Genomic DNA, 12,821 nt, shown 5'->3' with positions numbered 1-12,821 from the left:
TTGACACCAAATGAGAGGTCATCATAATTAACTAAAAACCATTATCAATTTATTTCTATTAAATTGCTCATGAGTTACATAGGCTTGCTCTCTGACATCATCTATCTGGCTATATATTAGAGCACAGGATTCTTTATCTTATGCCATGGTAGCCACTATAGAGGTTTGCAAGGCAGCCCAGGCTAGTATGTCTCCAACTATGTATTTTTATCTTAAAATTGCTTCAGCTCTATTTCACAATTGAATTTCTGTCTGCTTATTTTTTTAATAAGACTTGGTGCTTACAGACTTATATAGCCAACAAAATCCCTTTAATCTTCCAGCCCATCTCAACCCACATTCCTAATGAGCTTCGTGTCTTGTCAGAAACAAGAGCTCATTGATCTACTTTAGTTTTTGAAATGAATCAAGGAGAGATTATGTACCATAAATTAAAAAGGTTCTAGAATTAGAGTTATCAGTCGCTGTCTGTGTTCTCTTAAGCAAGACACTACTGATGTATTAATAAAAGGAAAGTAACACTACAATGGCTACTATATAGCACGTTTTTAGAGATAAGTAACAAATGTGTGGGTTAGAGGAAGTTAGTTTCTGATTTGCCTATTATATCTTTATCACACATATAATTTTTAAAGTACCAAAGTGAATTCACTACTGAAATAAGAGTATGTAATGTATCTTTGCAGTTAACTTTGCTGGGTATTTGTGAATCCAAGAATAGTCCCCAGAATGAGAGATTACTTCCCATCCCCTTGTCCCCTTTCGGGGGAAGACCTTGGTAATATTTATCTGCAGCAAATAATAATCCACACAGACAAGAAGGATAGGGTGTAAAAGATTGGGCAAGGAGAGCGAGAGAATCCTCCTGCAGCCGGCAGCTTTCGCAAAAGGACCCCTCTCCCCTGTCCATCAAGCTATTTATTGCCAACTCCACAACGCCCCACCTGGAAGGGCTAGGTGGGGCAATAGTCACAGAACAATCCTAAGGAAATACTTTTATATACAACAATTCCAAGAATAGTCTTATGGAAACTTTTTCATATACTACAAGAGTATACATACAAATTATATGTCAGCAATATAGAAATTAAATTTTCAATATCAAGTATACAAGGAAGTTTTAAGAAAGATTTTTCTCTTCATTGTAACTAGTAACTTTAAAACTGAACAACTTTATTCTTAATCTGGATAGAAAATACCAGGATTAAGGCACTTTCCTTATATGTGATCTAACGATAGTTTAATGTCTGGCATCACAAGTTCCCCTAATTGCCAGTAGTAGCTGCTGGACACTGTTGGGGATGGCCCCCAACCCCTCAACACTCCCAAAATTCATTAGAACAATGTCTACTTAGGCCACTTTTAAAAACAGTATAAAGTTATTAATTTTTATTAAGGCCAGATATGAAGATTTCAATTCATTTCAAAGCAGCCTCAGAGAACTGCAAGTATTTGTGAGGATATTTTGGCAGAATGAGAAAATTACATGACATTCAGAGCCTTGTTCCACCATTTACTAGTCAGATAAAAATTTGAATGAGTTATATAATTTGTGGAATTGATTTTATCATCTATTTGAGAGGGGAAAAAAAAAGCACTAACACATATGAGATATTCCAAACTTGAAGTTTTCTTTAAAAATTATCTAATATCCCAAAATCAAGAAATTTGTTTTTATTTCTTATAAAGGCTATAAGAATGTTGCAGTTAAGGTTTCTTGAATAGTCTCAGGATTGATGATTCTACTGATAGTGTCTGAATTTAATTTTTCAACTGGAAGTAAAGAACAATGTGTACTATAAAGTTTAATTTGCTTCCAAAATATGTTACTCTAAATTCTTCTTTTTTTTTTCCTAAATTCTTCTTAAATCATTCCTAATTGTCAACATTTTTTAAGTAATGACTAATCCTGATATTTTACTAAATTATTAACATTAATTTCTTTTTTTTTTGTTTTTCTTTTTGTTTGTTTGTTTGTTTTTTTGGGGTCACACCCGGCAGCGCTCAGGGATTACTCCTGGATCCACGCTCAGAAATCACTCCTGGTAGGCATGGGGGACCATATGGGATGCCGGGATTCGAACCACTGTCCTTCTGTGTCTAAGGCAAACGCCTTACCACTGTGCTATCTCTCTGGCCCCAACATTAATTTCTTTTACAACATAGTTTTCCAAAGTTAAAACCCTTAAGAATCCACAAGAGTTCATTGCTCACCAGGTACTGCATAGCAATAGAACGTCGAAGAGGCCCAGGAGGACCTATTAGAAAAACATCTTGCCCCAAAAGATCCTTTTGCATTATCCATCTTAGATGTTGAATTACTGATTGCGCCATCGAGTCTGAAACTTAAAAGAAAAAATATTAAATGAAATGCAAATAAGACTACCATTATATAAATTCCAAAGAAGATAGTGTATTAATACACAACAAATGTATATACAAAACATGAATACAAATATATGCCTGATGAATTTTCACACTACTGAAACATGTTTTTACTTTAAAAACCATTGCTATCAATGTTAAAGTAGTTCAAAATATAAAACCACAAAGAACTATATAATACCAAACATAAAAGCATATATGAACATTTGACAATCATCTACAATTGTCAAGAGATTTCCAAGGTGAGATAAAAAAAGTAGTAGTGTTTAATCATAATTCCATAATCCAATCCTTTTGTTCTAAAAAGGAGATTGACCATTATTCCAGATAACCATTATAATAGTTATAAATATTTTAACTACATTGCAATGCAAATCTGTAATAATTTTGAGATCTCTTAAACTTCACAGAAAGTTTGGTGGATATGTAGATGACAAAGTAATCCTTAAATTACTTTAAGTTAAGTCTATTCTCTACACCACATCAGGAAATATAAAGTTTTTCCAAGTCTACTCTTAAATCATTTTACCTAAGCATTTTCTAAAATGATTAAGTACAACTAACTTATATTTCTCCATTTTCAATTATCCAGAAACCAAGTAAGTTTATTCCGAGATATACAAGAGACATTCCTGAGTGTGGTTCAGGATATGTATCAACTACTCATAACAGTGTTATTCAAATTAAAAGTAAAGACAGATGCATAAGATATACAATAGAATATTATATAGCAAAATAAAACCTACTCAATATTATACCTTTTAAGAGCTAAGCACATTTTTGGAAGTATTTTGGCATAATATTGAGTGAAAAAAATTAGTGACAGAATAAATCAAATAATGGTATTTTAATAAATTCAGTAAGGACAAATTGATCTCATTAGAAATAATATATAAAAAAAGAAATAATATATGAGATAAACTGTATGGAAAAGTGAAAAGACAATAAAATGTTTTCTTTTCAAATAATTCAGGATAATAGTTACCTGAAAAGGAAATCAATAACCTCAAAGATACTAGTAATATTTTAGTTAAATTGGATTGGGTTACAATGTTTTATTATAGTGTCTTATAAACACATATAGAGACAAATAGAGATAAAGTCTTTTGTATGAATTATATATACTCATTTCACACTCTGTTAAATTTCTCAGTAAGGTCATACAGAAAAGAATTAAAAGATCAAGGTATAATATTTACCAAGTTTTAGTGGCATGCTTTCTTTTTCCTCCCTGATGAGGATATTTCCCAACTATCTTACTTTTGTTCAGAGCTCAGATAGTTCCTCAAAAGAAAGTATCTAATTATTGAGTAAATAAATATATTTACAATAAAAATCTCTGCTTTGATCATGATGGGAAGATTAAAACAGATTTAAGACAGACTGCTTTGGGGCTGGAGAGATAGCCTTGCATGCAACAAAAGTTTGATCTCCAGCACCCCATTTAGTGCCCTGAGTCCTATACAGAGTGATTGAGCACAGCTGGATATAACAAAAACAAACAAAACAAAAACAGATTGGTTGGTTTTATCAGGTCACTGAGATCATATTAAAGATTTTTCTAAATTCACCCAAACAACTGCTTGCATATCTGAAAATCAGGAAACATTATTCCAGTGGAGATGCTGGGCTTCTATTCTGCATGTCTATGCATCTTTACAAATTCAAGAGGGTATATCATCACCAAGGGAGAAAAACTGGTCCCTGGTAGGGAGCTTAAGAAAAAATTCTGAAAGACCTGGAACAATAGCAGATTGGGTAGGGCACTTGTCCTGCATGCAGTCAACCCGGATTTAATCCCCCCCATTCTATAGTCCCCTGAGCCTGCCAGAAGTGATTCCTGAGTATAGAGCAAAAAGTAATCCCTGAGACCTCAGGGTGTGGCCCATCATACATATACACACACACATTCTGATATAAATGTCACAGAGGGGAGACCATAAATATATATGTATTTATAAATATATGTATTTTATATATAATATATTTGATAATATATTATATTATATATTTAAATAAATATATACATAAATATATATCCAGTATGTTATGTTGAAACTTCATAAGTATGAGAGCTAACAATTGGTAACAAAATCTTTACAGAGCAATAATGAAAAACAAAATTGAGAAGCATTGCTTTGAGGACTACAAATTTAAGAATCTAATTAAAGAACATCAGGATTCAAGGAGCAGTTCACCTGAATTTAAAGAATCGTCCTTGTATATATATCTTCTAGATGTTCACTTAACTATTTATCTTCCTACCTCAGGCTTAAATCTAATTTTCTGCAGTGCAACCCACTCATTCTATGATGAATCAGTTTACTTATGGTTTAAGGATACAACAAAGGTTTTAGAAGCTCCAAGGTCTCCCTCTGTAAAAGAGCACAATGTCCCCTACGTAGCAGATGTGCTTCCTCTCCTTACTCTGCTAAAAGAATTTAAATACTGTTGGTGTTTTTTCTTTAAAGTTTCCCAAACTTCAGCTTACTTTAGCCACACCCCTTCCCCACACTATTCTTAGTTTCTGTGTTGCTCCTTTGTATTCCACTTTGGCAATGTGCCTGAATCTTCCACTATCTGAACTTGACTATTTAAAATATGACTATTTCTAAAGTCCTAAAAGGTTTAAAACATGTTGGTCTCTTCAGCTTCTTCCCTCCTTTTAATATTTATTTCTAACTACCCAAAATTAAGATTATACTTTAGCTCTATCTAGTTCCACTCCATAGTGAATGACTTGACTTTGGAAACTAAATTTATTTTCAAACATTTTTAAAAACTGATGGTAGCAATTCCAAATCATATGTGAAGTCTGTCTTTTAAATACTGTGAACAGTAATAAAGTGCTGAGGTCCTGGGAATAATTTGCCTTTCTTTTCAGTAAACAAAAATTAAAGTTAATGTCTTAAATAGGAGAAAACAGCACAGAGTTATTTAAAGCTAGGGGCTAGGAATATGAATAATTTTGACCATCTTCCATTCAGCATCTTTCATTCATAGACACGTCTTCCACCAGCATAATACAAATGTGTGCTTATAGATAGACTGAGTAAATACATGAATCAATACAACAGGAGTGGGAAATTTTAAGACCCAACCTCATCATTGGACAGATAAACCACACAGAACCTCAATAAGGTTTCTCTTCAATACGAAAACTGGAAGAGCTGGAATTAATAAACATATACAGGATCTTTCACCCCCAAAAGCCAAATACAAGTTTTTCTCCGGGGCACATGGAACATTCTCCAAAACAGACTACATGCTGGGGCACAATTCATTTGTTCATAAAGTCACAGAAATACAAAGATTTCTGAGCGCAGAGCAAGGAATAACCGCCTGAGCACCACAGGGTGTGGTCCAAAAACTAAAAAAAAGAAAAAAAAGATAAAAATCCCATCTGAATGATAGAAATGGGATTCATTCCAAAATTGCAAGGTCTATACAATATATGTAAATCAATTAATACAATGCACTGTTTCAACATAAGATAAAAACCATATTATATCAGTAAATGTAAAAAAAAAAAAAAAAACAAAACGTTGAGGGGCCGGAAAGATAGCACATGGATAGGTGTTTGCCTTGCATGCAGCCAACACAGGACAGGCAGTGGTCCAAATGCCCGCACCCAGATGGTCCCCTGAACCAGCCAGGAGTGATTTCTGAGCACAGAGCCAGGAGTAACCCCTGAGCCCTGAGTGCCACTGGGTGTGACCAAAAACCAAAACAAACAAACAAACAAACAAACAAACAAAACCCTTTGAGAAGATTTGAAACCCATTAATGATACAAACCCCTCAAAATATAAATAGAAAAAATATACCTCAAGGCAGAAATATCCATTTACAGCAAAAACACAGTTAACATCATACTCAATGGTCAAAAACTAAACGTCTTCCCTTTGGATAATGCACAAGTCAGGATTTTTACTTTATCCACTATTACTTAACACAATTTTGGAAAACCTTGCCACAACAATGAGGTAAGACACAGAAACTTAAAAAAAATAATTAAAATTGTGAAGAAGTTAAGCTAGCATTATTCACTGATGACATACATAAATATCCTAAGTAATCCTCTAAAAAATTCTTACAAACAATAAACCAACATAGCAAAGTAAAAGGCTACAAAATCTGTTGTGTTTCTTTTATGCCAAAACAAAACTATATGATAAAAAAATTAAAAAGACAGCTACAATTAACATAGTTTAAATACAACTACATTAATTTATGTTGAGTTAATTTTTGTGAATAGTGAGAAAGTAGTCTAATATCATTCTTTTGCATGTAGCTAACCCATTTACTAAACACCATTAGAGACATTTATGCTCTTTTCTCTGCTGTTAATTAACTATACGTGCCAGGGTTGTCTTGGTGTTTTGTTTTGTTTTGTTTTGTTTTATTACTGGTGTGGTACCCCAAGCAGACTCCCAAGTGATACTTGGGATACTAAGCCAACCCAAGCAATAACATTCAATACTAGGGTATGTGGAGGTGATGCTGCATGGGTCTTAAAGTACAGAGTCCACCAGGGCTGTCCATGCAGAGCTCTAAGGCCACCTGGGCCAAAACCATAATAGCTTAGGGAATGCCATCCTGAAACTCAAACCAGGGTCCAATGAACACACAGCCCTGGTTTCTGTTATCTCCTAGTCCCCATCTGTGAGGGTTTATCTCTGGGATTTCAATTCTGTTTCATTTGTCTGAGTGTCTACTTTTATTAATCAGCTAAAATCTGTGTTCAGTCTGTACATCTGCACAACATAATAAATGTACTTATTTAAATGGTTGTCATGAGGATTAAATTAGGCACTTAATATGATATTTAGAAATAGCTAAGTAGCATGAGAGTTTGTTACATACTCATCCCAATTTTATAAAAATCAGAGACCTAAAGGTAGTACCATCTGTTCACAGTTCATAAGTGCATAAACTAGATTTAGACCTAATCTGTCTTAAGTTCAAAATATTTTTCCCAGCCATTAAGCCAAACCTTTCAACAGGCTTTACCTTCAGGTTCAAATCCTTCTTTACATTGTGGACCTATGAAGCTACATCAAATATAGTAAAAATATATTCTGACCATTAATCTTCTTTCTCTTGCTTCTGATGATACCAATAATATGTTTTATCCCTTTACTAAAATTCTAATTTATTTTATTTTTAATAGAATAATATGAGAAAGATGACTTCTCAAAATAATCCTACTTTCACTTACTCATATTTTGGTATATTTTATTATGTCAAAGAAAATATTTAATTACTCAGGAAATTGCATTAAATTATTGAAAGAAAGCATTATGTACTGCTGTGTGGTGTCTGTGGTATATTTTACATTAATGCTTGAAACTAGCTGTATTTTTAGGATGGCCTCAAGAAAACATGAGTCATACTTAAAAGCATTCCAGAAATAGAAACAAGATGTAAGACTGTACATTATGAACATCTGCAAACAAACTGCCATGCATAACCTGGTATAAACACAGCCCTGTGCAAGAAAGGCCCCACATCAGAGCCTTCAAGTAAAGATACTACCTTCCAGGAGTCACAGAATGATAAATTGATGTCAGAAAAATATCAGAGAACTTGAATCTATATATTGTGATCTCCTGTTCTATGTTTAAAAAAATCACATCTGGTTCACATTGAATTAAAATTTTAACCAGTTCTTAGTTCTTGTTATTTTTTTTTAACTTTTTAATCAAATTACCATGAGATACAGAGTTATAGATTTAAAAAGTTCTTTTTTTTTTTTGGTTTTTGGGCCACACCCGGCGATGCTCAGGGGTTACTCCTGGCTGCCTGCTCAGAAATAGCTCCTAGGGCACGGGGGACCATATGGGACACCAGGATTCAAACCAACCACCCTGGTCCTAGATCGACTGCTTGCAAGGCAAACACCACTGTGCTATCTCTCTGGGCCCTAAAAAGCTCTTAATAGTTGAATTTCAGTCATACAAAGTTCCAATGCCCATCCCTTCACCAGTGTTCATTTCCTACAACCAATTTTTCCCCAGTTTCCCTCTCATTTCTCTCTTCCCCTCTTTCTCTTTCTCTTTCTCTCTCTTTCTCTCTTCTCTCTAAATCTACTTTTGTTGTTGTGTTTGGGCCTCACCCTGTGTTGCTCAAGGGTTACTCCTGGCTTTGTCCTCAAGAATTACTGCTAGAGAGTTCAAGGAACCATGGATTGCTGGGAATCTAACCCAGAGTTCTTGGACAACTATTTTGAACCTTTCTACAGCTAAGTATCCTTACTTACTAAGAGAGAGAAAATGCTTTACAATAATGGCTACTGTGAAAACTATATGTAAATTATATCAGCCAACAGGAAACAGGTATGGGGAGATATTTGTCTCTTCCTCCTCTCATCTGAAACATCTTCAATCTAATGAACATTCCCTATCTACTGTACATGCTAGATAGCAGTCTGCAGTGTGGAATTGGGAAGTTTTAAGTTTCCATTCAAATTGTCTATGAGGCTAAAGTGTTCCTTGTAAAAAAGGGGTAAAATCTAATATTTATTCATCTCTAACTGGTGAAGCTTATGTTGGATATACTGTCCCCTGGCATTTCATGCCTACAAAGTTGCTCAGTTACTTACTAACACACACACTCACACACACACACACACACACACACACACACACACACACACACACACAATCATAATCACACTCAGTCACTCACTCACTTAATCACTCCTTCTACTATATCACAATGATAGATTTCAAAAGCATACAGAGCCAGAGAGATAGCATGGAGGTAAGGCATTTGCCTTGCATGCAGAAGAACGTCGGTTCGAATCCTGGCATCCCATTTGGTCCCCTGAGCCTGCCAGGAGCGATTTCTGAGTGTAAAGCCAGGAATAACCCAGAGTGCTGCCGGGTATGACCCAAAAACAAAACAAACAAAAAAGCATACATAGTGTGTACATATTTACTTGGTAGACTGTCACCTATCTGGCAAGTATTCTGTACTTAGATATAGCAGACATAGGGGGAACAAATGAAAGTATGATATACAATGTGTTTAAAACTTAGTTTGTTATTATCACCACAGGGCTGAATATAATCACATAGCACTTTATTAAGAAAACTAACTGTAATACCAAAAATATCAAGATGAATACAATAAGATCCCTTGAAGATGTCAAAAGAAAACACAGAAGTCTTGTTTTTTATAAAATCATTCATCTCAGGCCAGAGAGATACTACCAGGGTTAAGGTACTTGCCTTGTATATGGTCAATGCTGGTTCCAAGTCCAGCACCACATATGATCCCCTGCATAACCAGAAGAGACTCCCAAGCAAAGAGCCAGGAGAAACCCCTGAGTACAGGTGTGGCCCAAAAATTAAACACCTGTCCCCACAAAAGCATTCATTTCTAAAGTGCAATGATGTATCTGAGCCAATATAGCTGTAATCAAAACCAAATAAAAAGATAAATACTGGGCCTGGAATGATAGCACAGTGATAGAGCATTTGCCTTGCACACGGATGACCTCGGATGGACCCGGGTTCAATCCCTGGCATCTCATATGGTCTCCTAGCCTGCCAGGAGCGACTTCTGAGTGCAGTCAGGAAAAACCCCTAGCTCAGTCAGGTGTGGCTCAAAGACAAAAAAAAAAAAAAAAAAAGGTTAATGCTGACCAGCACAGTATGAAGAAGGTATTTACTTTTTACCAAAGTTGTAAAAGTAATTCAATTAATTCAAACATATCCATATACAAGTACAGTCATCCTCGGTTTGAGAGACGAAGGGGAAAAAGAAGGTGAAACACCACAACAGTATAAAAAGAAGTATCGAATAAAATATCCAGTGAGCTAACTGGCATATTTTTAATCTAAATAACATATGGCTCAAAGAAGAAATTAAAGAAAATTACAAAACAATAGGAAGTTTATAAAAGTAAAAATAGTATAAAATAGTATAAAAAATTAACAACATACTGCTTATGAAAAATTTATGCTACTAAATGCCTATTGAGAAAGAGAATTTCAAATTTATGGCCATGCTTCTGCCTTAACATTCTAGAAAATGGCCAAATAAACACAAAAAAGCAAAGCTATACTGACTAAAATTTAAATCAGTAGAAAACAGTCAGTCAATGTTTAAAAACAATCAATAAAACCAAAAGCTCATTCTCTAAGAACATCAATAAAATTGACAAATCTCTAAACAAACTGTTCAAAAGATATAAATTATCAAAATTAGGAATAAAAGAGCAAAATACAAGACATTACTAGTATCTCAACTATTAAAAGAATGATAAAGAGATATTGCATAAAAATTATATGTCAATACACTCCACAACTTCAGTGGAAATATAAATTCTCTTTAGAATGGCACTCATCAACAGCCAAGATCAAGAACAGCCAGTGATGGCATAGATTTTGGGAGAAAAGGACTCTCATTTATTACTGGTGGAAATGCTGTCTAGTCCTGCCTTTTGGGAAAATAATATGGATATTCCTTTAAAAAATGGAAATTGAGCTCTCTTATGATGCAGCACTACCCTCCTAAGGATATATCCTAGGAACACAAAAACACATTATAAAAATGCCCTCTGCACTCCTATGTTCATTGCAGCACAATTTATAATAGCTAGAATCTGGAAGCAACCCAAGTGCTCAACAACAGATGAGTGGCTAAAGAGACTTTGGTACATCTACACAATGGAATACCATGCAGCCATCAGGAAAACTGAAATCATGAAAATTACATATACATGAATGAAAATGGAGAGCTGAGTGAAATGAGTCAGAGGGAGAGGGCTAAATAGAATAATCTCACTCATCTGTGGGATATAAGGAAAAATAAAAAGACAGTGTGGGGTAATATCCAGAGACAATAGAAATGAGGACTAGGACCTGGTCAATGGTAGGAAGTTTGCCACAAAGAGAGGAGAGTGCAGTTAGAGTAGAAAATGATCTGATATGAAAAGAACATGCATGGCAATCCTTAATTAGTAGTAGTGCAAATGTCAAAAAATGAAAGGGGAGGGGAATAAGATGTTTGTCCCAAAGCAGGAGGAGAGGGTTTGGAGGGAAGAGGGCATCAGGGAGGGTAAGAGGGAAACTGTTGATACTGGCAGGAAATGCACACTGGTGAAGGTTGCTATACAGTGTGACTGTATCTCAAAGGCAATTCAATGGAAAAACTTAGTCTTTTCTGAAAAATAATTAAATGTACATATTCCAAAAACTAAATTTTGACCTGGGCCTGAGAGATAGTAAAACAGAAAGGCTCTTCCCAGCCTATAACTAACCCAGGTTTGATCCCTGGCACCACATATGGTCCCCAGAGCCTGCCAGGAATGATCACTGAGTGCAGAGCCAGGAATAAGCCCTGAGCACTGCTAAGTATGGTGTTAAAATTAATAAAAAAGAAAAAAAATTAAGAAAAAGTATGAACATTTATCATGTGATACATACATTCCATTCTAATTCTCTGGTATTTATGAAATTAAAGCAAAAAGCATATTTCATACCAAGATTTGTACACAAATACTTAGAACAGACTTACTCTAAAATCCTGAAAACAGTTAACAATGATATTCATCCACAAGACAATGGATAAGCAAATTAGAACATTTTCATATGATAGAATGCTACTCAAAAATAAAAGATAAACAGCTGACACAAATAATTATGCTGAGTGATAAATGTTAACCTAGAGAACATAACAGAAGGAAAACTCCAAAAGAAATATTAGTTTGGATAAAAAACAATTTGATACAAGCACAAAATATAATGAAACAACTTTTTAAATGTCAATTTCACCTGTCAAGAGATGCAGTTTATTTTACACAAAAAAAAGGGAAGAAAAGATCCAGTTATCCATCAAAATATCTGCAGATGAAAGGCCGGAGAGATAGAATAGAGGTAGGGCATTTGCCTAGCGTGCAGAAGAATATATATATATTGAGGGATGACAGCACTATTTTACTTCTACCTTTATTAGTGTTATGTACTGAAAGTCATTGTTTTATGTTGTGAGAAATAGAGGTCAGTGTTGAAGTATGCATTCTGATATTGATATTAACATCTATTTACTAGAATGGCAGAAATCCTACTAAATGGGAGATGCTACAGGCTGGAAATATTTTAGTCTTACGTGGAAAGGCTAAATCTAAATGAAAACCCAGAAAGCAGTTTTTTATAATCAAAGTAAAATTGTAGTTCCTTGGTAGTCTGATTAATATAGTGAACACTATATATATATATATCTGCAGATGAAACTAGAGAGTTAGATAGGTGAAAATTATAATGAGCAAGGGAAGAAGTTACAAGATCTCAATAATAAAAAAGCTAAGGAGGGTCCGGAGAGATAGCACAGCGGCGTTTGCCTTGCAAGCAGCCGATCCAGGACCAAAGGTGGTTGGTTCGAATCCCGGTGTCCCATATGGTCCCCTGTGCCTGCCAGGAGCTATTT

At 34.7% G+C, this 12,821-nt stretch overlaps 1 protein-coding gene across 1 annotated transcript in view; it reads right to left on the bottom strand.

Annotated features, from left to right (window-relative positions):
• The window catches only part of VWA8 (von Willebrand factor A domain containing 8), a 381,934-nt gene that overhangs the window by 355,252 nt on the left and 13,861 nt on the right, over nt 1-12,821 (bottom strand). Inside the window, exon 3 of the mRNA XM_049778742.1 lies at nt 2,215-2,345. Coding sequence (XP_049634699.1) covers nt 2,215-2,345 — 131 coding nt within the window. The remainder of the gene's footprint in view (nt 1-2,214; nt 2,346-12,821) is intronic.

The sequence above is a fragment of the Suncus etruscus genome, chromosome 8 (genome assembly GCF_024139225.1).
Source record: "Suncus etruscus isolate mSunEtr1 chromosome 8, mSunEtr1.pri.cur, whole genome shotgun sequence".
NCBI lineage: Eukaryota > Metazoa > Chordata > Mammalia > Eulipotyphla > Soricidae > Suncus > Suncus etruscus.
This window is presented reverse-complemented; position numbering and strand designations above follow the sequence as displayed.